This window comes from Mirounga leonina, unplaced genomic scaffold (assembly GCF_011800145.1).
Source record: "Mirounga leonina isolate KUSES-001 unplaced genomic scaffold, KU_Mleo_1.0 Mir_179, whole genome shotgun sequence".
Classification (NCBI taxonomy): domain Eukaryota; kingdom Metazoa; phylum Chordata; class Mammalia; order Carnivora; family Phocidae; genus Mirounga; species Mirounga leonina.
In genome coordinates, this window is record NW_023270466.1 from 3,630,072 (window position 1) to 3,655,534 (window position 25,463).

General features: G+C 37.8%; 2 protein-coding genes across 8 annotated transcripts in view; one reads left to right on the top strand and one right to left on the bottom strand.

Moving 5' to 3' along the window:
- NAA35 (N-alpha-acetyltransferase 35, NatC auxiliary subunit) overlaps positions 1 to 22,779 on the top strand; it is a 96,848-nt gene extending 74,069 nt beyond the window's left edge. For all 4 annotated transcript variants that reach the window (XM_035024415.1, XM_035024413.1, XM_035024412.1 and 1 more), the window contains exons 15-23: positions 8,438 to 8,504; positions 10,143 to 10,241; positions 10,787 to 10,965; positions 14,350 to 14,486; positions 15,359 to 15,426; positions 16,305 to 16,445; positions 16,807 to 16,929; positions 19,782 to 19,862; positions 20,869 to 22,779. In XM_035024415.1, the coding sequence (XP_034880306.1) occupies positions 8,438 to 8,504; positions 10,143 to 10,241; positions 10,787 to 10,965; positions 14,350 to 14,486; positions 15,359 to 15,426; positions 16,305 to 16,445; positions 16,807 to 16,929; positions 19,782 to 19,862; positions 20,869 to 20,928 (955 nt within the window). In that variant the 3' untranslated portion in view covers positions 20,929 to 22,779. The remainder of the gene's footprint in view (positions 1 to 8,437; positions 8,505 to 10,142; positions 10,242 to 10,786; positions 10,966 to 14,349; positions 14,487 to 15,358; positions 15,427 to 16,304; positions 16,446 to 16,806; positions 16,930 to 19,781; positions 19,863 to 20,868) is intronic.
- Positions 22,429 to 25,463, bottom strand: part of GOLM1 (golgi membrane protein 1) — a 54,981-nt gene continuing 51,946 nt past the window's right edge. For all 4 annotated transcript variants that reach the window (XM_035024417.1, XM_035024419.1, XM_035024418.1 and 1 more), the window contains one exon: positions 22,429 to 24,770. In XM_035024417.1, coding sequence (XP_034880308.1) covers positions 24,697 to 24,770 — 74 coding nt within the window. In that variant the 3' untranslated portion in view covers positions 22,429 to 24,696. The remainder of the gene's footprint in view (positions 24,771 to 25,463) is intronic.

A 25,463-nucleotide genomic window follows, 5' to 3' on the forward strand; every position in this document is an offset into this window, starting at 1 on the left:
TGAGCCTAGGAGGTCCCATATTCTCTGATCTAGACTCCTGTCCTGATGCCGCCTGGCTTCATCATTTCTTACCCCTCTCTCCTCATCTCCCTTGCTTCAGCCACTTTGCCCTCCTTGTTATTCTGGGAACATAGAGGCTGGCTCTCACTCTACAGCCTTTACACAGAGTCTGGGGTGGAAGGTATTTTAAAGAAATGCCCAAGACTGACTCCTTCACCACCTTCAAGTCTGTTTAACTTCACCTCAGTAACGTCTGCTTTGATTAGACTATTTAAAAAGTGCATCCTCCATGCTGCCTCAGCACATCACTGCCTTTCTCCCATAACAACTATTTCCTTACATACTATATAATTTACTTCTTCGCTGTGTTTATTCTGTATGTACCATACAATTCTTCATTATGTTTATTTCTTATTTCCCTCTCTGCCTTCTCCCTCCCACTCCTGTTAGAATATAAACTCCACAAGGGGGGTGCCTAGGTGTCTCAGTTGTTAAGCGTCTACCTTTGGCTCAGGTCCTGATCCCAGGGTCCTAGGATTGAGCCCCGCATTGGGCTCCCTGCTCCACGTGAAGCCTGTTTCTCCCTCTCCCATTCCCCCTGTTTGTGTTCCCTCTCTCGCTGTCTCTGTCAAATAAATAAATAAAATCTTAAAAAAAAAAATATATATATATATATATAAACTCCACAAGGTCAGGGCAGGTAGTTTTGGCTCTTTGTTCACTAATGTATGATAGGTGCTAGAACAGTGTCTACAGTATGAATAGTCAGCACATGATAAATCTTTGTTGAATGAGGGAATAAACAAATGTGAGTTGGATGGTTAAGATAGTTTGGGGTTAGACTTGAGAATTTTGAATGGTTTGGTAAAATATGGTCTTTATTTTAGGGTCATTGAGGAAGTGCTCAGGCTTTTAGGAGGGAATTGGCATAGTATAGTATATATTTTTTCATAGGAAACAAACTAGTAGTGATAATGGGGTCGAAGTGGTGAGCTAGGCTAATTGAGTACTACAAGTGAGAAATGATGAAGGATTAAACTCTGAGAATATAAAAGAGAGGACAGATCCGAGGAACATTTCAGAGGTAAAATTAATAGGACGTGACAACTGATTCAGCAGGGGAAGGAAAGGAACAAGAAGGTAACTAAGTTGTTTTAAAAATAAATGCAGAATGTGGTTCTATAAATGATATATGGTCATATCTGAAAATTTAGTGCATAAAATATGAAAAATAGTAAAAATCTCCTGAAATCTTACCTCTGAGATAACTGCATTTTGGTGACCATCACTGTCGATATCTTTGTGATACAGATACATGATACACATATAACTTTATATATTTTAATGTTTTTATCATGAACTTTGAATTATTTTTTGTGGATTTCTTGTTTAAAATCAAAATTTTGAGGGCACCTGGGTGGCTCAGTCATTAAGTGTCTGCCTTCGGCTCAGGTCATGATCCCAGAGTCCTGGGATCGAGCCCCACATTGGGATCCCTGCTCGGCAGGAAGCCTGCTTCTCCCTCTCCCACTACCCCTGCTTGTGTTCCCTCTCTCGCTATGTCTCTCTCTGTCAAATAAATAAATAAATTCTTAAAAAATCAAAATTTTGGGTGCCTGGGTGGCTCAGTTGGTTAAGCATCTGCCTTTGGCTCAGGTCATGATCCCCGGTCGTGCTCCCTGCTTAGTGGGGAGCCTGCTTCTCCCTCTCCCTCTGCCCCTCCCCCATGCTTGTGTTCTCTCTCTGTCTCTGTCTCAAATAAATCAAACCTTTAGAAATAATTTTTTTCCCACTCAAAGATACATCGTGAATTTATGTCTCACATTACCTGATGTAGATCTAATTAATTCTTTTTAATGGCTGCCAAATATAATACAAATGTATTCTATGGATTGGGGTTACTGGGTGGGGGCATGTGTACTTTTTTTTTTTTTTAAAGATTTTATTTATTTGACAGAGAGAGATACAGCGAGAGAGGGAACACAAGCAGCGGGAGTGGGAGAGGGAGAAGCAGGCTTCCCGCGGAGGAGGGAGCCCGATGCGGGGCTCGATCCCAGGACCCCGGGATCATGACCTGAGCCGAAGGCAGACGCTTAACGACTGAGCCACCCAGGCACCCCGGCATGTGTACCTTTAATAGATATTATTGGATTGCATTCAGAAAGATTGTAGCAATTTATATTCCTCTTAGCAATATATGAGAGTGCACATTACCTACATCCTGACTAGCAGGCAGTAGGTGTTATCTTTTTAATTTTTTCCAATGTGATTAGCAGGAAGCAATATCTCATTGTTACTTTAATGTGAGCATTTAATGCAATATTTATTGGACATTTAGAAATACTTTTCTATGAATTGTTTATATCCTTTGCCCTTGACTTTACTAAGTGGTTTACTTTTTTTGGAGAATGTATATGAACTCCTTATACATTATGAGTATATAATACACATTGTTATACAGTATCTATCCTACAGTATATATAGCTTCTCATAATACGCAGGTGCTTACAAATTATCTTTCAGTTCCTTAATCTGTGATAGGCATTGCAGTTTTTTTTCCTTAAGCTTTCTTTTGCATCAAAATTTTGCTTTCTATAAGGTAGCTTTTTCTACTTATTTTGTCCTATATAACTTGTAGGTTTCTTGTTTGAGGTGAATCTCCCCAGTACACAGGTTGTACCGTTAGGCACTTAAATCTTTTCCCAAAGATCTTTATTTTATTCTTGTACATTTAAGATTTTAAATATGAATTCTTCTCCTCTAAATGGTATGAAGATAGAAGTTCAACTTGATTTCCTTCTAGGTAGATAGCTGGTTGGGTGAGCATCACCTACAGTATAATCCCACTAGATTAAAAGACCGTCTTTATTTTACTTGAAAATCCTTTATGTATTAGGAGTTATTTCAGTTCCAGTGATGATACTTATTATTGTAGCTTTGTCTTTAGTAGTGATATCCATTAAGACATGTCGTCTGGTAGCATTCTTTTTCAGAATTTTCTTGGCTCTTCCCTGGTTAACCCTTTGTTGGATGTGTGGTTTGCAAATATTTTTTCCCATTCTGTAGGTTGCCTTTTCATTTTGTTGATTGTTTGCTGAGCAGGAGCTTTTCCCTCTGATGTAATCCCACTGTTTATTTTTGCTTTTATTGCCTTTGCTTTTGGTGCAAAACCAAAAAATCATTGCCAGCATCAATATGAAGGAGCTTATCCCCTATGCTTTCTTCTAATACACAGTTTCAGGTCTTACATACAAAAGTGTTTTTATGTTCTTCAATGCATTTGAGTTAGTTTTTGTATATGGTGTAAGATAAGGGTCCAGTGTCATTGTTTTACATGTGGCTGTCCAGCATTCCCAATATTATTTATTGAAGAAACTGTCTTTTCCCCATTGTGTATTCTTGGCTGCTTTGTCAAAAATTGACCATATATGCGTGCTTTTTTTCCCTTGGCTCTCTGTTCTGTTTTATTGATCTATGTGTCTGTTTTTATGCCAGTATCATTCTGTTTTGATTACTGTAGCTTTTGTAGTGTAGTTTGAAATCAGGGACTGTGATACCTCTAGCTTTTTTGTTCTTTGGGTATTCAGAGTGTTTGTGGTTCCATATAAATTTTAGGATTGTTTTCTCTGTATCTGTGAATTTCGATGAGGATTGCATTGATTCTCTAGATCAGTTTGGGTAATACGGACATTTTAACAATATTCTTCCAACCCATAAGCACAGAATACCTTTCCATTTATTGGTGTCTTCAGTTTCTGTAATCAGTATCTTACAGTTTTTAATGTATAGATCTTTCACCTCCTTCATTAAATTTATTCCTAAATATTTTATTCTTTTTGGTGCTATTATAAATGGTATTGTTTTCTTAATTTCTCTGATAGTTTATTGTTAGTGTATAGAAATGCAACAGATTTTTGTATATTGATTTTTGTACCCTGCAACTTTACTAAATTTATTAGTTCTAAGTTGTTTTTTTTTTATGGAATCTTTAGGTTTTCTACATATATTACCTGCAAATGGAGACAAAAGTTATTTTAAAATTTATAATTAAATATATCAAAGACTCATGTATAAACTGTGACAGCTACCTATACTACCATCCATTTTAAGCAACATTTTTACTTGGTTTTTATAAATTCCCCTTTTGGAGAATTGATAAAACTTGATAAATACTTAATGTATATTTATATGAATTAATAAATTTTATCAGTTCCCTTTTGTAATAAATATAGTAAGTTAGTACCTGCTATTGCCAGGCACCTTTCTGGGTTCTAGGGAAAAGAAGAACATACCTTTTGCCTCTCCTCCTTGCTAGTGCTCTCTTTCTCGCTATCTCTTTCTCAAATAAATAAATAAAATCTTAAAAAACAAAAAAACAAAAATTGAAATTAATTGCTGATCATAGAATAATGTGCATCTTCAACTTCCAGTCCACTGGGAGAGACTGAACAGTAGATAAATACATAATGTGATAAGTGCTTGGTAGAAAGATAAAAGGATAGATGGTTCTCTTAGGCGTGATAGTTGTGGAAGGCCTATTGCAAGTGGTGATACATGCGAGTGAACTGAGGGAGTGAGCTGTGCAGAATTTCCTGGCAGCAACATCTGTAAGGTCCCAGAGTAGGGCTGAGCTTGAGTATCAAGGAGCAGCTGATTTAAACGAATTAATTTAGGAGAGATAACCTCTAAATCAGCAGTTCTCAAGCTTTTTTTGTCTTGGGACACCTTTACATTCTTAAAAGTTACTAAAGACTCAAATAGCTTTTGTTTATATAGGTCATATATATTTTTACCTACTGTTTTAGAAATTAAAGCAATACTTTAAAAATATTTATTTTTTAAAAATAAGAGACCCATTACATTAAATAACATTTTTATGGAAAATAACTTTTTAAGAAAAATTAGTGATCAAAGTGGCAGTTTTACATTTTTGCAAATCTCTTTTCTGTCTTAATAGAAGATAACTGGATTATTTTGACCTGCTTCTGCTTTCAGTTTGTTGTAATATTGCATGCCACGTATTCTGGGAACAACCGCTATACACTTGTGAGAGAATGAGTGCAAAAGGCAAATAACATTTTAATATTATTGTGAGAATAGTTTTGACCTTGTATTCCCCTGGAAAGCATCCCAGGGTCACCACCCCGACCAGGGGAAGCTGGGCCACATCTTGAGAACTACTGCTTGCAATTTCAAATCCTCCCCCACCCCATCCTTTACTCCCACTCTGGTCCTAGGGTGACCATTGCACTACAGTTTGTGTCTCACTCTTATGAATACTTGTATGCTTCACCCAAATATGTGTATCTGGAAGTGATACATCCATTTATTTTATATATTTTAAGACTTCACATAAATGTCACACTGTATACATCCTTTTGCAACATGATTTTTTTCATTCAGCGTTAGGGTTTTGAAATCATCCAGTTTGATCCACGCAGACTTACTTCATTCATTAAAATCCACCCTTTGAACATAGTTTGTTTTTGTTGTTTCTCTACAATCGGACATTTAAGTTGTTTCTAATTTATTGCTGTTGAAAAACAGTGCTGGGGGCACCTGGATGGCTCAGTTGGTTGGGTGTCTGACTCTTGATTTTGGCTCAGGTCATGATCTCGGGGTCATGGGATTGAGTCCTGTGTCAGACTCCTTGCTGAGTGTGGAGCCTGCTTGGGATTCTCTCTCTCTCTCTCTTCCTCTCCCCCAACCCCCAGCTTGTGAGCTCTCTCTCTCAAAAAAAAAAAATACTGGGGTGAACTTTTTTGAATATGTCTCCTTATGCACATAGGCTGTATATACTTAGAACTGAAATTAGGGGGTGCCTGGGTGGCTCAGTCGGTTAAGCAGCTGCCTTCAGCTCAGGTCATGATCTCAGGGTCCTGGGATCAAGCCCCACATGGGGCTCCCTGCTAAGCAGGGAGCCTGCTTCTGCCTCTCCTCCCTGCTAGTGCTCCTCTCTCTCGCTATCTCTCTCTCAAATAAATAAATAAAATCTTTAAAAAAAAACACAAAAATTGAAATTAATTGCTGATCATAGAATCTGTGCATCTTCAACTTTACTAGTTTTGCCGAGTTGCTTTCTGAAATAATTAAACCAATTTGTATGCCAGAAAACAGTGTATAAGAATTCTAGTTTTCCCAGACTTTGGACTTCGTCATTATCAGACTTCAGAATTTTTGACAATCTAATGTATGTGAAATAGTGTCTATGTCTAATTTGCTTTTTTTCCATTTCTGTTTAACAGTCGTCCTTCAGCACTTTTATTATTAGCCATTTAGGTTTAATTACAGTTCAGCCTACATTGTTTGAGGATTCCATATTTGCAAATCTTGCTTACTTGCTAAAATGTATTTGTAACCCTCAAATCGGTATTTGCTCCACTCTCGCTGAATTTGCGGACATATGCAGAGCAGCAAAATAATGAGTCACCCAGTGTTGAACAAGGCAACTCTGTAAACAGCTCCATTAGATACCACGGTCTTCACATTTCTGTCCTTTTTATGGTGATTTCATAGTTTCAAATAGCCTCCATGTGTAATGATGTGCTGTCTAGTATTCCTCAGCACAAGAAGGCTGTAGCGTGCCTTTCAGAGAGAGTATGTGTGTTAGATAAGCTTCACTCAGGCCTGAGGTTGCTAATGAATCAGCAGTGTGCATTACATAAGGCATCTTAAAATACAAGTTATATAGTGATCAGTTGATGAAAATGGCATCACCAGAGGCTGGCAGGAACCTAACCCTGTATTTTACCCTAGCAGCAGTGTTTCTGTATTGTCTAATTCAGTGTCCACCGCAACTTTAAAGAACAGAACTATCATGAGTATCAAGAATTGACTGTATATATAACAAAGTTCATTGCATGATAATCTGTAAATGTTATTCCACTGGTTTTTTTAAAGATTTTATTTATTTGAGAGAGGGAGAGATGGAGAGCGTGGGGAGGGGCAAAGGAAGAGGGAAAGAATTTCAAGTAGACTTCTGAGCATGGAGCCTGCTGGGCTTGATCCCACAACCCTGAGATCATGACCTGAGCTGAAACCTAGAGTCGGATGCTTAGCCGACTGAGCCACCCAGGCATGCCTGTTACTCCACTGTTTTTAAAATTCCAGTGTTACAGATAAATGTAATCCTGATCTGATTACTTTTTTTCCTTCGTAAGTGATTTGACACTTTCTTCTGGAAGATTGTAAAGTTTCTTTTCTTTTTTTCTTTTTCTTTTTTGAGTTTAAGGGTTTTACCAGAATGTACATGTGTGATTTTCAGCTAATCATGTCAGAAACTCAGTCATTAAAGCCTCAAGTCTTCCAATCAATAATTATCCTTTATTATTTTTTATGTAATTATTGCTTCACCTTCATGTTTTTTTCTTAGAGCCCCTCATATACTGTCTTTACATCTCTTCTCCATATTTATCTTTTATTTATATTTACATATATTTCTCTCTTTTGTTATTTTTTGCCATGATGTGAGAAAGTTCTCCTCTTGACCTTCAAGGCTTTAGTGAGTGTCTGTCTTCTGTTGAATTTTTAAATTTGAAAAGCCTAATTTTTGGATCCAGAAAGTCTTTTTTTTTTTTTTTAAGAGTTTTATTTTAATCGCCTTTTCTCTTGCCACCACCTATTCCAGGCATTCCACCTTTTCTTTTCACTTGGCTGCTGCAGGCACTATCATTTTCCATTGCATGATTATGGCTCTGTTTATCTTTGAGGCTCTGGTCAGATTGTTCAATTATGGCAAACACTGAGGAGTAGTACATTGTCTGCTCCTGCCGTGTGCCAGGGGAAAGTCTTTGCTTTTTCCCATCTTCTTAGGTGCAAAGGACTACTGACCTCCCACCTCAGAAAAAAACAATCTTCCCATCTATCCAGCCCCTGTAGTTCCTCCAGGGCTAGGCAGGTAGCAGATCCTCCCAGACTGTGCTCAGGAGGGCTTTAGTCAAGAAGTGATGCTATTAACTGGGATAAGGAACACCACAAGGAAACCACTTCATGAGGATAGATGATGAGGTAGCAGAAATGTATAGGTGATGATTTTGGCCAGTGGTTGGAAATGTGGGTACATCTTAAAAATTAGGATTCTGTACAGTATTTTCTTTGTAATTACGATTACACAGTCCATGAGAGTGTCAGTTGTAGAAAAATAAATAACATTGCAGTAGGGTCATGAAAAGGTGGCATTTTGGAATTTTTCTTCTCATGTTAATTTGATCTTGTTAGATCCAACTCTCTCCAATTATAGAACTGAAAGAATTGGAAATAGTGTACATTTATGTGAATAACACAGTAATATTTCTTAATCTAATGCTAGTTTTTAAATTTGGTAATGTATTTGATTCCATTTTCTCTTTTTCCCACCTTCTTTGTGGTAGCACCTATAGTAATCACTGCTGCTTTTTGTAGGCCAAATAGTTTGATTTTAATGAGTATGATCTTACAGGTGCTGCCTATATAATAACCACCAGGCTAAGGACTGTATTGACTCCTTTGTTACTCACTGTGTTCGGGTAAGAACTACAATTTGGATCATTGTGATGGATATTTTAAAAATTGTGGGGTGTAATTCTTTCAGTAGCATTAATTTGTGTTATTTTTTTTCATCTAACATTTCTTATTCATTTTCATTGAATAAATAAAAAATTTCTGTCTCCTCTTACACTCAGGTAGATAGCTTTCTAACCTCAAGTCTTCCTGGCAGGTTGTTAGCTACTGAGGCACCTTTGATGTCTTCACTGTAACCCCCAGGGACCACAGAAACAGGATAAGTTGTACACATTTTTTGTAAATGGGCACAAAAATTACTTTTGACCTTATAAACAAGGAATGTTTGTAACAGCCCCAGATACCTTCTCTTTGTACTATTTGAATGAACAGGATTATAGTAAAATTAAAATTATTAATGTAGATAACATCACAAATTTTTTTCAAATCTCAGGTAATTAGGAAAAAATACAAATCTTGTAGTGGATTAAATTAATCATAAATCATTCTTACTTAATTATATAAACATTTCTCTTGGAGAACTGAAGCAGTCAGTTTTGGGGGACCTAATTCCAGTTACTGAAATATAAATATACATATATATAGGAAGCCAGCGTGGGATGGTGAAAGGAGCAGAACTAAAAGGCCAGATTTCATTTTTATCATTAACATTTTATCATTATCATGCAGATCACTTTACTTTTCTATACACTTCCCAGTCTTTAAAAAGTGAGGTGTTAATACTGCCCCTGTACTTCTTAGAGGCTAGCTGTTGATCAAGTAAGATAATATCTGTCAAACTGTGCAAATTTAAAATTATACCTTCTAATTCATATTTCTTAAATCAGAGCATACTATCATTCAGTAGTACTGTCTGATTAGTGAAGTATTACAATATTTTATGATGTAGAATAGGAATAGAAGAACCTTAGGGTTTCTAGATAACAACTGACCCTTGAACAACATGGGTTTGAACTGTACAGGTCCATTTACACACAGATTTTCAATATAGTAACAGTACTATAAATGCATTTTGTCTTTCTTAAGATTTTCTTAATAACATTTTCTTTCCTCTAGCTTACTTTATTGTAAGAATACAGTATATAATACATATACAAGATAGGAGTTAACAGACTGTGTATGTTCTCAGTAAGGCTTCCAGTCAACAGTAGGCTATTAGTAGTTAAGTTTTTGGAGAGTCAAAAGTTGTACATGGATTTTTGACTGTATGGGGTATAAGTGCCCCTAACCCTTGTGTTATTCAGGGTTCAACTGTATTAGCCATTATTCAAGCCTTGTAATTGTTCTGGTGTGTTTAAAGCAGCACAGAAATGTCACCCTTGAACATTGGCTTATAGTGTGAAATAAGCAGAAAAGAAACCGTTCTCTTGAAACTGTGGGAAGATAACTAAAGATCAAAGTAAGATTTTTTTGCCGTATGAAAACAAGTTTCATTAACAGCCACTTTCTTCTGGCTTTTAATAAATTCTCATGTTGAGTTTCCTTAAAAAGAAATGCCTGTGTAAGAAATATGCACAGTCCTGATTCTTACATCCAGTTTTTTTCCCCCCCCTTAAACTCAATTTTGAAAACTTGGAATGTTAATTTTATTTAGTGTCAAGTAGTTTTACATTGACAGTTAACAAACTGTATGTGTATTACAGCCCTTCTGTAGTCTTATTCAGATCCATGGACATAATAGGGCTCGACAGAGAGATAAGCTCGGTCATATTCTTGAGGAATTTGCTACCTTGCAGGATGAGGTAAGAGCCAACAAGTTACCCTCCCTTCTAAAATTAAGATACTCATACCTTGATCTGATTTTTAAAAAATAATTCTTTGGAATGGTATTTTGACTATTTAATTTTTCAATGTGAAGAATTTATTTTTAACTTCAGTGTAACAGTTTTATGTATCAAACAAAGAGTTTACAAAAAGAGAATAATCCAAACTGAGATAATATATATATAATTGATAATCAGAATAAATTATAAAATATATGTAGAACTATAGTTTTATAACAAATTCACATTCTAATAAAAATTTTAATTTGTAAGCCGCAATATTAATTGATAACATAACTAAAGACCTAAAGTCAGTATTTTGTATTTTTGTTTATGTAAACGTTACCCACTGTGAAATGAGAAGTTTAAATCTAACCAAAAATGTTTTGAAAGTATGAGTTCTTTACGTGACAAGTTTTACATTTTCTGATTAAATGCTATTTTAGCTGTTTTTTGTTTTTTTTTTTTAAATTCTCTCATTACCTTGAAAAGAAAGTCAATGTTTCGACATTTTATTCTGATAGGCAGAGAAGGTTGATGCAGCCCTTCACACTATGCTGTTGAAACAGGAACCCCAAAGGCAACATTTGGCCTGTTTAGGTACCTGGGTCCTTTATCATAACCTTCGAATTATGATCCAGTATCTTCTGAGTGGCTTTGAATTGGAGCTCTACAGCATGCACGAGTACTACTACATATATTGGTAAGAGAATAACATGAGTTAAAATTGGTGGTGGGTAGAGTAGATAAGATCTGAGAGAGCATCTGTAGAAGAGAATATAATTTCAGGGTACTTTTTCATTTAATGTATTTTAATTTTAGTTGTGGGACAATTGAAAAATATCTATTAAAAATTAGAGCCAGATCGTTTTGAACATCTTTAAGTGCTATAACATCATACAAATATGTTTTTTCCAGCCATTGAATATTTATTTAAAAATTAATAAAAGTGGCTCTGAAGTAAATGGATTAATTGAAGAGCTTTTGTCTGTTTCTAGAGAGAAAAATTAACACACATTTAGTCCTGACTTCAGTGGCGCTAACTGCTAGCTGTGGAATGTACTTAACTGAATTAAAGTTCAAAATCTGAACCAGATCTTTGCTCAGAGAAGAAATTGTGGCTAAAATTATCATTGGGAACGTAACTGTTGGAAACTGCCGCCCTGGGGATTTATCTCAGGAGCTTGGAAGGAGCTGATAAGAGATCACCATCCTCAGCCAGTAGTTCTTCACTTTCACTTGAAGATGAGATGAAGAAACCTAGTAAGAGGATGCTTGGAAATACTTTACGCATGGGAAAGCTGCCACAGAAACAAAATAAATTAAGAGCCAATATATCTTTTTCTTAGTCTGGCCAAGGATGTAGTAATTTATTAAAATAAGAATAACCAGTGTTGCTCATGACAAACAGCTAAGTTTAGTATATAAGATCTTAATATGGTTCATCTTTTTAACTCATACTTGAATTATTTAACATAGTAAATTAAGATACTGTATATTCCTTGGAGTCGCCACTATGAAGGAAGGAAAGTAATTCTCTTCCACACTGACATGGTTTTGTTATCATGGCTGCTAGGGCTCCTAACATAACTCTTTTGACTATGAAACTTGAATTTGAACATGAACTAAAGTAATATGAGAATAATATTTGGTATACTCTCTAATATTTATGTAGGTAACAAGTCTTACCAACAGGCGTTGATATAGCTATTTGGCATACGTTTTGTTATTAACTCATAGTAGACACAGTATTCAAACCAGACATTTTGTAGGGGAACATGCTCAAGTTCTGTCTCTGAGGTTTCAGGCAGCTAATGGGAAGCCTTTGTGCTCTTGATTCCTCAAAATAAAATTTTTATATGCTTTTTGGCACAAAGAATTGGGCTCTTAATTCAGCAAATGAATGATAATCACCTAAACACTCTATTAGAAATGTATCTGCATATTTGAGCAGATGCATTACATTTTAACGAAAGAAATTTTAGTTTTTGCCTATAAATATCCTTGTGGTCTACTTTCATGTTAGTTTTAACTGCTTTTCAATTTCAAAATTATAGATTGGCCTCCAGCATTTTCACAAGCTTGTTGTTGTTATTGTTCATGAATATAATCATTCCTAAAGCATGTGGGCCCTTTAAAAATGAACAGTAGAAAACATTCTTAAACTTTAGAGTGCATCATGGTGACTTGCTAGGCATGGTCCCTTGAGTTCCTGGTATAGTAGGTCTGGGATAGGACCCAGTCATCTGCATTTCTAACTAGTTCTGGTGATATTGCTGCTGTTTCAGAGATCACAGTTTGAGAACCACTGGTCTAGAATACTGTACTCTAATTCTCCTTAGATATAATTGTGTATTAATTTTGATAATGCATTTAATAAAAGCTCACTGAGATATCTGATATTTGACAAGAAAAGCCTGACTTGTGCCAACTATATCCTTCACTCATCTATCCTTGTGTTTGATATTTGGAAGATAGAAGGCAGCATTAATTCCCTGTAGAAATCCTCTCATTAAGTTAAGATATAGACCGTCAGATTTTGTAGTGTAATAGGAGGGAAAAATTCATTCTAAATGCTTTTCTTATATTCATTGTCAGAAATTATTTTCTCTTCCTGTGAACTATTTGCCTTTTTTTTTTTAATGAAATAAAAATATATTTCCCAGTTTGTCGTAGTTGCCAGGAATTCTGCATAGTGCTCAGTTTAGCTTTAAAACACATCACCTAAGCCATTCCAGGTGGTTTTGGAGGGGTTTTTTGTTTTTTTGCCAGTACAGTTTTGATTTATTGACTGTGGGGCTTTTGTTTTGCTACAACAAAAAGGAACGATGTTTATCCTCAGGTGTATCTTTTGACTAGTTACTGTTTTGCTTTAAATTTTCTTTCTCTCTTTTTCTTTTTTTTTTTTGGTGGGAAGGTCAGTGTTTTAATACTGTAAACCTACCTTACAATTTGTTGGAGAATTTTGGAAATAGGCATTATATGCTCATTTTATTTATTTATTTGACAGAGAGAGACACAGTGAGAGCAGGAACACAAGCAGGGGGAGTGGGAGAGGGAGAAGCAGACTCTCCACTGAGCAGGGAGCCCGATGTGGGGCTAGATCCCAGAACCCTGGGATCATGACCTGAGCTGAAGGCAGATGCTTAACAACTGAGCCACCCAGGTGTCCCCATAATAAAATTTCTAATCTTTGATTTTAGCTTAATGTAATAGTGGTCCTTAATTTTATTTATTATAGGTTATATTATAAACTGTATATATTCATATCCTAGATTTGAACCACTTTTTCTGGGCATAGGAGAATGTAATGTTGGTTAAGCTTCTGAAAAGTTAGTATCGGGTGGAATAATCTGTTTCACGTTTCATTTATTGAATAAACTCAAGTAAATTATAAGCCTGAATGTTCTTAATTTTTTAGAATGCTTTGGTATAATGCCTACAATTTTACATTTTTTTTTCTGTATTTGCATTCTCTTGCAGTTAATGGGAAAATAAAATATTTTCTTAATAGGCTAAGGTGAAATGTGTCCTTACATAATAAAAAAGAGTTTAATGTGCATTCATTTGATTTACATATATAAATGTAATTATCAAGAAGTCTTTTGAAAAATTGTAAAATGCTTATCGTTGTAGGAATTAAGCATTTTTCAGCATTGTCCAGCAATATAAGGCTACAAGAAAGGAAAAGTTAATCATTTGTAGTGCTAATTTCTCTTAAAATCTAATGTATCAGTTATCTAATTGGATAATCTGGGTTTTTTTTTTTTTTTAAAGATTTTATTTATTTATTTGAGAGAGAGAATGAGAGAGAGAGAGCGAGCACATGAGAGTGGGGAGGGTCAGAGGGAGAAGCAGACTCCCTGCCGAGCAGGGAGCCCGATGCGGGACTCGATCCTGGGGACTCCAGGATCATGACCTGAGCCGAAGGCAGTCGCTTAACCAACTGAGCCACCCAGGCGCCCCTGGGTTTGTTTTTTTAACTTTTAAAGCAGTATTAAAAGTCTCTCTTTATTAATACCAATACCTGTGGTGATGAAGCTATCTCATGTAGACATCTATTAACTAACATTTGGTACCCTTGAAGGTATCTCTCGGAATTCCTTTATGCATGGTTAATGTCTACATTAAGTCGTGCTGATGGCTCTCAGATGGCAGAGGAAAGGATCATGGAAGAGCAGCAGAAAGGCCGGAGTAGTAAAAAAACAAAAAAAAAGAAGAAAGGTACCGTGGATTCTTTTTAAATTTAAGAAGTAATTAACATTGGAGTGCACTTTAATTTCTGCAAGTAGATGGAGAGCTGCCTATGCCTTGTTATGGGTGAATTAGTCCTTACATCTCAGTTCTTGCCCATCTTCTCTTCAGAAAGTATAAGGTATAAACTGAGTCCCAGTGTTAGTGACACAAGCCTCTTTGGTGCCTTCCCTTGCTTTTCTTTTACTTATTTGCTGTTGTGTGTGTTAGAGGACCTTAGGACAAGAAGAAGTAGCCACATGGAGTGTGCAAGCAGGGTAAGTCAAGGAGCAAGGCAGCAGAAGACCCTTGATCTTTTGACAGAAGGCTGACCACTTAGAGGGGAGTCGATCTGGAGCTGTGCTGTTACATTGGCACAGAAAGATGATCACAGAGGGCCTTGGTGTAACACCCAAAGCCCAGGAGGAGAAAGAAAGGTTTCAGAGGCACTGCTCTCTCGATCCCTAGTGGAAGGGGACAGATAGTGCTACAAATGTTACAAAATATTACTGTGTATATCATTAGGATTTCAACAGTTTGGGTGGGTTTTTAAATGACTATATGTGTGGGTTTCCTAATTCAGAAATTAAGTCTGCATGGTGAATTCAAAAGAAGTTAAAATTACTTCATACTAGAATTTTATGGTATTACTGATTTAGGGAATATGGCTTTTTAAAAAGCCTTTCAGTTTTATTTTATTATTTGTAGATTTGGGCCATAAAATAAAATTTAACCTGTAGGAACAAACTTTGAATTTTTAATTTTAGTAAACAAGGTGGAAGTTTTTTTTAAATTAGATTTTCTCCTGCAGTAATGCAAGAGGAGGGGGAAAAGAGTGTGGGTAATTTTCTTTTTAATTACAGTTCGCCCCTTGAGCCGAGAGATCACAATGAGCCAGGCATATCAGAACATGTGTGCTGGAATGTTTAAAGTAAGTTGTCACAAATGAAGTTCTTTTTTGCTTTTTAACTACATTGCTGTTACATAGTTTAATTAAAATGGACTCTTTTCTGTGATTCTTTCCAGGTTCTAATTTCACCTTTGTGTTTACTAACCATCTGCTTAAATTACCTTTTTTCCAAGTCTAATTTTCATTAATTTGTTTAGCAAGTATTTGTAGACAAGTATTAATTTAACACCCTTGCCATGTGTCAGGCATCTTCTGCGGAGTACATTTAAGGATACCAAGTCTGAGTGTCTAGGTAATGACAGGTCAGGTGACATGTGTGACACAATAAGGCAGAGTTTATTTCTGACTCATGATCAGAAAAGATTTCTTAGAAGAGATGAGGTTTGTATGAGGAGCATATTAAGAAGGGGGTAGGCTCCACAATGAATGGCTTAAGCAAAAGCAAGCATTTTCACGAGGTAGCAAGTGCTGTTAAGCTGTACTTGGCAATTCAAGAAATTATTTGAGACAACTTATATTAAAATACATAGAACATGGACTTACGTTTGAGAAGCAGGAACCTATGCTTTTCTTATTGTATATGACTTTTTTTCTTTAGAAGCTTTTACTTGAAGGTTTCAAAGCAACTGTAAAAGCATGTGTCATAGCAGAATAATGTGCATGTGGTACAATTTCACTGGGAAATATAGTAATGGATTAAACACTGGAGCTTGAAAATTTTTTATGTAAATATGGCACATGACATAAAAATGAATACTAAAGCCAGTTTTTCTCTTCCTGTTCCTGATTTCTGAACCTTAAAATTGTTTTAACTCTGTGAAAATAGCTGTTTCTATTCTGTACTCATGAGGAGTTCACTTTTTCAAAGTGATACAGTCTTTTCTTTGATTTTCTTTTAGACCATGGTAGCATTTGACATGGATGGCAAAGTACGAAAACCCAAGTTTGAGCTTGATAGTGAACAAGTTCGATATGAGCACCGATTTGCTCCATTCAACAGTGTAATGACACCACCACCGGTGCACTACCTGCAGTTCAAGGTGAGTCTGCTCGCTAAAGCCACTGTGAAGGAAGTAGTCCTGGGCCTTCCTAGAGATCCGCTGTTTGTACCCAGCCATTGCATTAAAACAGTCCACTCAGACTAGTACTGGGCCAGTGACAAGGCGATAAAACAGCAGCTTTAATTAGTGTGAAAATTAAGTATGAGGATTATATGAGGTAACCTACGACGGTTGGGAATGGACTATTACGTAGGGAAAAATAGGGACATATGCCGAGTGTTTGCTTTAGTGTCTATATATGAATCATGAATCAGGTAGAATTTTTTAATTACAAAAGCTACTTTAGAGTTTTTCATATTAAACATGTTTTGAATAATACAGTATTCCCCCCCCTTTTTAGGAAATGTCTGACCTCAATAAATACAGCCCTCCTCCGCAGTCTCCAGAACTGTATGTGGCAGCTAGTAAGCACTTTCAGCAGGCGAAAATGATCTTGGAAAATATCCCAAACCCAGACCATGAGGTAAGACTGCAGTCACAGTAATTCTGGAGGAAAAGCTTGGCAGGAAATAGGTATCTTACTACTGGATGACAGTTTATAAAAATGAACCTTACAGAATTAATAGTGAAGCCTCTCGTGTTTCTGGCAAGGATTTTAAATGGCTTTGCTAACCCAACCTTGCAAGACTTAAAATTATCTGACGAAAGAAAGCCAATAGCTCCTTTGTGTAAATTTAGAGATCGATGCAAAGAGAAATTAAGACATAGAACCATAAAGTGTGTAGGCAGAACAGAAATAGGATCCAAGAGTGATCCACAGTTCAGAAATGGTGACATTTAAAATTTATTTTAATGTATAGTTTACTATATTAAAATCTAATTCTATAAATCTTTAAAATATGAAAAATGCTCTGGTCGATTATCACAGGAAGTAAAAACCTTATTCCACTTGACCATTTAAAATCGGGCCTACTGTTCGAAGACTGTTTTGAGATCTTATTCTACAGACCTTGGGACTTGAGAATACTGAGTTGCAGCCTCTTGTTGCTCTCACAGTTGGCTGTATGCCTGATCATATTGACATGCATGGATTCCACAAGTGACAGTGCTTTGCCGCTAACACTCAGACTGTTTTGGGGAGTATATCTTGGTACAACCTCCATGAAAGGGAAGTTAGTAGCAGTTCCTGGTAAAAAAGCACAGATGCTTAGGCCAAGCAGTTCTGCTGCTTGGGATTTATCTAACACACGTGCACATGCGGGCAGTGAGGGAAGCAAGTGGTTTACGCAGGAGTCCTCCTTGCAGCAGGATTCTCATAGCAAAGAAGTAAGGAAACTTCACTGTCCCTCAACAGAGACTGTCAAATGAGTGATGATACATCATATAATACTGTGCAGTCTTGAAAAGGCCGGTTGTTAAATACTGTAATGGAATGTTCTTCAGGATATAAGAAGTTTAAAGAGCAAAGTACTAAGCTGTGTTGAGTGTGCTGCCATTTCAATCAGAAGGGGCCCAGGAACTCTCTCTGTGTGCACATATTATAGGAGTATAATATATCTCCAGAAAGAGATGTAAGAATTATGTAAGAATTGATAACAGTGTTTGCTTCCTGGGAGGGGAGCCTAGTGCCTTGGGAAACAGGGATAGGAGAGAGATGACTTTTTGTTCCATATAATCATGTAATAAAAGAAAATACAAGGGGGAATGTAAAAATTAGAGGAAGGTACCTATAACAGATGGTATATTTCTTTCAGTGAACTTAATTTGTTTACTCAGCAAATACTTGTTGAGTGCCTAATATGTCCCCAGCCCTGTGGTAAAAACTAGCGAAGAAAACTAGACAAATCTCAGCCCTCCTGAGGGTGGTGGAGGTTGCAGACAGTAAATAAATTACATAGTATATTAGAAGGTCGTAAGGACTATGAAAAATCAAGCTGGGAATGGGGATAGTGAATACTATGAGGAGGGAGGTAGGGAGGTAGCAGAGGATTAGGCATTTTTAAGTTAAGGTGGCCTGTGAGCAAATCTCTGAAGAAGGTGAAAAAGCAAGTCGCATGGCCACTGGGGATGGAGCCCTATGGGCAGAGGGATCTGCACATGTAAAGGCCCCAAGGGCACGGGCTGGTGTGGCTGGAGTACGATGAACAAGGTGAGCCGTTGGAGGTTTTTGAGCAGAGGAGTGACCAGACTAGATTTTTGTTCTAAAGGTTCTCTGGCCCTGGTGCTGAAAATAGACTGTGGTAGGGGCACAGGTAGGAGCAGGGACCCACAGCAGTAATCTGGTGAGAGATGGTGTGGACCGTGGTGATCTGAAGCACGATGGACTGGATGTGGGTGCGGAAAAGAGGAGTTAAGGAGGACTTTCAGGGTTTGGGCCTGAGCCGCTGGGTGGATAGAACCAGTGGAGAGGGCTGCGGATGGAGCAGGGGCAGGTGGGAGACTGGGCCGAGAAGTCAGGAGCTCAGGTTGGGACGTGCCTATTGGAGGCCTAGAGGGAGCTGTCATCTGGACAGGCGGATGTTTATCTGGGGCTGAGGAGAAGCTGTTCCAAACCTGTGGTGAGATGTGTTTCTGGAGAGAGGTCAGTCAGCAACGAGTAGTGGGAGCTTTTTTCTTCAGGTTGCACATTACTTCCTCTTAGGAGGAATGCAGCATTCCAGTCCTCTGCTGTTCATTTGTTCAGGTCAGACTTTTCGGGCAAGCGTAGTCAGGAGTGACAGTAAACACAGGACACCTCCTACCTGCCAGGCGTGGTTCTCCGCTCTAGTATGGATTAGCTCACTTAGTAATCCTCTCAGCAGGTCTGTGTGGGCGTGGGAGTCAAGTTATTGTCCCCACGCTTATAGATGAAGAAGCTGGGGGAACAGAGAGCCTAGAGAACTTGCCAGAGGTTTCATGACTAGTACCTGAAGTGCAAGCACTCCAGCTGTGTAGTCTGCACCCCAAGTGCTCTGCTGCCGCCTTTGCAGCCGGACACTCTTCAGGCTTAGTGAGAGCGAGACCCAGGGGCCCCTCCAGGGCGGCCCGGCTGACTGAAGTAGAGCTCTGTGGTCGCGGAGAAGTATGTCTGTTCGTGTTAAGTTGCCTTTATTTAATAAAATATCGGGTGCCTGGGTGCCTCAGCCGTTAAGCATCTGCCTTCGGCTCAGGTCATGATCCCAGGGTCCTGGGATCGAGCCCCGCATCGGGCTCCCTGCTCCGCGGGAAGCCTGCTTCTCCCTCTCCCACTCCCCCTGCTTGTGTTCCCTCTCTCGCTGTCAAATAAATAAAATCTCAAAAAAAAAAAAAAATTAACATTCACCTTGTTCCTATCTTATAAAGACATTTTGACTCTGAATTTTATGTTTTGATAGCTTAATGTTGCTCATTGTTTAGGTCAATAGAATTTTAAAGGTTGCCAAACCCAACTTTGTGGTCATGAAGTTACTGGCAGGAGGACACAAAAAGGAATCTAAGGTAAGCGCGTTGTGGGGAAAGTAAATGGGTGTTAAATTATTGTAGAACTTTTTAAAAAATACGATGCACAAATACTACAAAAAGGGAAAACATTCAAAATCATCCCTTTAAAAGAGTTCAGGGGCGCCTGGGTGGCTCGGTCAGTTAAGCGGCTGCCTTCAGCTCAGGTCATGATCCTGGGATTGAGCCCTGCATCAGGCTCCCTGCTCGGCGGGAAGCCTGCTTCTCCCTCTCTCTCTGCCACTCCTGCTGCTTGTGCCCTTTCTTTCTCTCTCTACCTCTCTCTCTCTGTCAAATAAAATCTTTAAAAAAAACGAAAATAAAAAATAGGTTCAGGGGCAGAAAATAACTAGAGCTTGCCATTTTGCTTTGAAACTTAAGAGATTTTATTGACTTAAAATTTCTAAAGTCTGCCCTTCCATGCCCCTCCCTCCTTTGTCTAAGTTACTGTGAACGAGTAAGAGTAAAACAGAAAATGTGTGAAAACAAATTTATTATGGGAGAGAGATTTAAAAAGTCATCTGCCTTTAGAAAAGTGAATGCCTCAGTAATGAAGTCTTTGTTTAACGGCTCGAGAGATGGTAAATTCTGTCAGCTTCCCTTGCTGATGTTGTGTCAACATGTGCCTGCTGAGCATTGGCACACCTACATGTACCTCTGTCGACTCCCATTGCGGCTTGCTCTCTGCCGTCCTCATCTTCTGCCGTGCTTTACTATACACACGGTTTCGTTGCTTAGTACTGTCCATGACCCAGGAACTGAAGTGTGCTGACCCACCACCCTTCCCTGTGATTTAAGTCCAGTTGCCTTTGTTAACTGTTCCCTTTCATAAACCCAGAGATAAGCTCATTGTTTTCCCTCCAGGTTAGTTCCTATCTTCTTTGTCATTAAACCAGGTTTTTTTCCTCTCTCGTGCTGCCTTACCTCTAAAATTGGGAGAAACTAAAATACTGTAGTGTCTGAATATTTGTAGATACATTTGTTTACTTTCTGCCTTTCTTTACAGGTTCCTCCTGAATTTGATTTCTCTGCTCACAAATACTTTCCTGTTGTGAAACTTGTTTGAGAGACACTGAAAGGGGGGACATCAAGGGGCAGAATCTACTTTCAGATTCTAAGGGGATCCATCCGTCAGTCTCAGCACATAACATGAAGTGAAATGGATTTCTTGGATAACAGCCTATATTATAAGAAATACTTTTAATTTGACAGCCTTATACGACGTGAATGAAAACTGCTGTTTTAAAGTGGTTTGTTATGTTCCATGGATGAAACTGGGCTTACTGAATGCAGTGATGAATGTTATGAATGTTATATGGTTTTATTACAGATTTAATCATAAATCTTTTTTTATGAATGAGTGAAAATAGTGTTTGTAAAGTTAATAAATTTCTTGACAAAAAAATGCACTACTGGAAATGAAAAACCACAGCACTTTGTTGATGCATGTTAAGGACTGAAGGTGTTTTACTTGAATAGTTCAAACAGATTCAAAAGAAGTTTCAAAACGATTGATCAAACACTTGAATGGGGTTTTGGTAAAATACATTTAAAAGGGAATATGCGGGGTGGGGGGAACCTCTGTCTAGGGAGACTAAATTACGTGGGGACTGTGATTTTGTGTGTCATGATGTCTTAAATTATATACCTATAAGAATATAGAGGTTTTTTTAAAAATCATCCTTTAACTGTTCCTTTTGGCACCTTTAAAACATGCAAAATGTTTGCTAGTGACATTATTCAAGAGGTAGGAATGTGTAGATTTTAGGGTTAGGTTTCAGTGTGGCATACTTTTTGTTCACTACTGAATATTCAGTTTAACCCATGCAGCGTTTTCAAGTGGGGATCTTTCCAGTATCTGCTGCCACCTGTACCTTGTAAGTGCCCAGCACCAGAGGCCCTACCCTTCCTTTGCTGCCCATTCCTCTTCCTGGCTCATGCTGCCGTGGATTTTTATTCTACATTAGATGGTATCATTTTATTCTAAGCAGTAAAGATAGGAACACAAGCATTTGTTTCAACTGGCTAGGGCCTTGGTTTATAAAACTCATTATGTGAAGTTTATGCATAAATTTAAAGAAAATATTTCAAGTCCTTTAACTTTCCCAGAGATGTGTTTCACAGGCACACCAACAAGGATGGAAGCATTTTACTTGAGCTTTTTCAAAAGTACATGTGATGATACCAACTTTGGGATAATTTATAGATTGAAGAATTACTCAATTTTATAAGCCAGTTTTTAAGGGATAGTGGCTTCGTACACAAACATTTAAATACACAAACTATTATTTCCCCAACTTTGACACTAACGAACATTTTCAAAGTCTAACAATGTGGGGAAAAAAAAACCCTACAATTCATGGAATCTTTTTGTATTTTTCGTAAAATTCAGAGACAAGGATTAGAAGTTGAGTGTTCTATAAACTATCAATTATTTATAGTAATCTCTTAGTGGGAGTAGACCAAGCCCTTGGACCTTAAAGGCTCCTGAATTCACACTTGTCTTGCACCACTCTAGGTTCTGCTAAGAATAGCTGACCAACTACTATCAAAACAATCATGCCAGTTACCAATCTAGTTATTTAATGACCGCACACTGACTTAACAGGTATTGGTTTGTCAAATTCCATCACACAAAAGTACATTAAGTATGTGCAGTGCTTTCATTACTCAAAAAGTCTGAGTATCGCGCAGGGAATCTACAGTCCCATCTGGAGAAGAAAAGAGTCCTCACATTCCTGTCTACATACCATTTGAGAATACAGAGGAAGGTGTAAATTAAATAGTTCACACCTATTAAAAATTGGAATAGCTGCTGATTAATTTTGGATGAAACCAGAAGACCAAAGTGGGGGGTTTGCCATCTACTTCCGTATTACACAGGTTTTTGTTTTGCTTTAAAAAAAAAAAAAAAAAAGCCATGACACCTCTATAAATTGTTGCCTCAGAATAGGTTGCCTATGTGATGTCAAGGTAAGCCGGTGGTAAGAAATCATGACTGGAGAGATTACTCACAGTACACACCTCCTGAACAAATGGCCTTTGGTGCCTTTGTACATGAAGATGGAAACAGCGTGGTTATTTTTTATTTATATTGACATCCCATCTCAGTCCACAAAAGGTTTAAGGCAAACCACCATTCTTAATCTATAATTTGCAAGCTGATTCTTCAGGAATCCAATAGGGCAGTAAAGGAAAACAAAGCAGCTGAACTAACAGTCTTGTTTCTTAGAACTCTATGCACACTGATTAAACATGGAATGAATAGACGTTTTATTGAAAAGGCAAGAGAGATTATCCTAAGGCTAAGACACAAAGAGAAGTTGGACAAGGGCTTAGATAAAACCTTACAAGGCTATTTTTAACACTCTTCGTTAGTTGCCTTTTCCGGGTAGAAAAGTTTAATCTTCGTAATTAAGTAAAAAGGTACCTACATGAGTAACATTCACATTGGAGATCTTAACCTGAATGCAAACCAGGTCCTGCCTTCAGTGCCAGCCAGGGGCACCATGAGTCCAGACCAGGTGAGGGGCCAGGCATCCAGCTCACCAGCTGTCTGGCCTGTGTAGTTCTTTAACTTCTCTGGACCCCCGGTTCCTGTCTGAAGTTGAGTGGTTATAGCAGGTGATCTGAGGCTCCTGCATCTCAAATCCTCTGACTTGTATTTAATATCACTACCCACTCACCCTTAAGACCTGAGAGTCATTAGTGTGACTCTGCCAGTCATTAGTAAATGGAAAGAGCCTATTTACTGGAAATACGGAGAAGCAACTCAATGTGAATTATGATTAGTCCTTTTCAAATTAACATTGATTTTTAAATCACTTTTGATAGTCAATTGACCACAAGCCAAATGTATAGACTATGGCAAAAACAACTGTTAATTTCTCTTGCCTTTCTAAACTTTCCCCGTGTCACACTGTATATACTCTTAACATCAACTTCCTCTCCTTTTCCTGTAATGGTGCAGTGGACAGTCCACAGCAAACGTGCCCCCGCAGTGCTGTGCTGCCCCCTCTCCCCGCCCCGTGCTCTGCTACAGGCCCCAGGGTCAGCTCTGGTTTGGCCCCTGTTGTGTCAAAAGTCTAATCCACTCATGGCTCTTGGTAATAGGGACTTAATAGAGAAGATTTTGCTTTGCCCACACATACTAAGCAAACTAAGAGATCACAAATATTCAAATTACAAGTCACTGAGAAGCATTTTTGTACATAATGACAAAGGTTATAGAAGTTTTTTTAAAAATTCTCACATAAAATGTCTTTGTATGTAGACTTGTTTAAAACTGTCGCTAGTGATGTTTGTGTTAACAGTTTTGTACTCCAGGCCACTGACTGTCGGAACCAGAAGTGAGCGCATGAGAGTATAAGCCAGGAATCGTTCGGCACTGACCTGTGAGAACAAATACCGGGCTGGTACCGGCCACTCAGCACAGCGTGTGAAGCGGGACACCAGAGGGACCAGAGAAGAATTCTCAGGTGCGGTGGGTCTCTTGGTGTCAGAAGACAGACTCTTCTACAGGCTTTGATTTTTTTTAAACAAAGTTACATTCCAGAATTTTTTAAGTGCCACTGTCACCATACTTGGAGAACTTGGGTTCTGTTTTTGGCGCTGATCTTCTCATACCTATTAGCTGACAAATTCTGACACCTTAGTAAAAATACTTCAAAAAAACCATCTACAACACAGTCATTTTCCTACATGAAGTACATATTAAAACTCCACAATAATCATCTTTAGATGTATATTTTAGTACGTTTCACAGTATTCAACCCCTCATATTTTGTAGTGATCTCTGTTCAATCCTGACATGAAGTATATGATTCCAGTTGATTCAGACTGTGTGATTCCTCTTTTCACGCTGATCAAGTAAATTTACGTCTCCTTTCTGATTTCCAGCATTAAGAACTAAAAAAGAAAAGAAATAACCATAATCTAACATTAAAACATTTAGGGGAAACCAGCCAGGCAGGTTCTGTTTGACCTAACTATCGAGAGACTGCCTCATCAAGAGGACAGTATCTCCCTCAGCAACGTAATGGGGGATTGCATTCCTAATCAAGGACAAGACAGTGAACAGACTACACGTATGGCCAACATGGTGCCATGAAATAAAGCTAAAACATCTAAAAAACTTCCTATTTGAAATACTGAAATAATGCCCCATGTCCTCTAAAGTGGACAATATAAAATATAAGATTTGTGATACAACCACAACCCGTCTGTGCTCCATGCATCCCTGTTGGTATCCCTCCCAACAGGAAACACAATGCCCTAAGAGCTACCTGCATCTTCAGTCAGTTCTTATTACTCCAAAGCTTCTCCTTTACTGTATGTGTCTGTATGTGGCACCCATCATCCTTACTCTCCTTCAACACACAAAGGACATACAAAGACCTCACAAAACCTAAAACCACCATGCTGATTTACAACTACGACACAGTAAATGGTTAATGATTTTATTAAATGAATTAAATGACTGCCTTAATATTGTCTTTTAAAGTTCTCTAATAAAGTTGGAACTAATGCCTTTTTCTTCTAATTTCCCTGGAGCAAGCAGGGAGGGTCTTAAACTATTTTTAATGATAGAATCTTAACGTG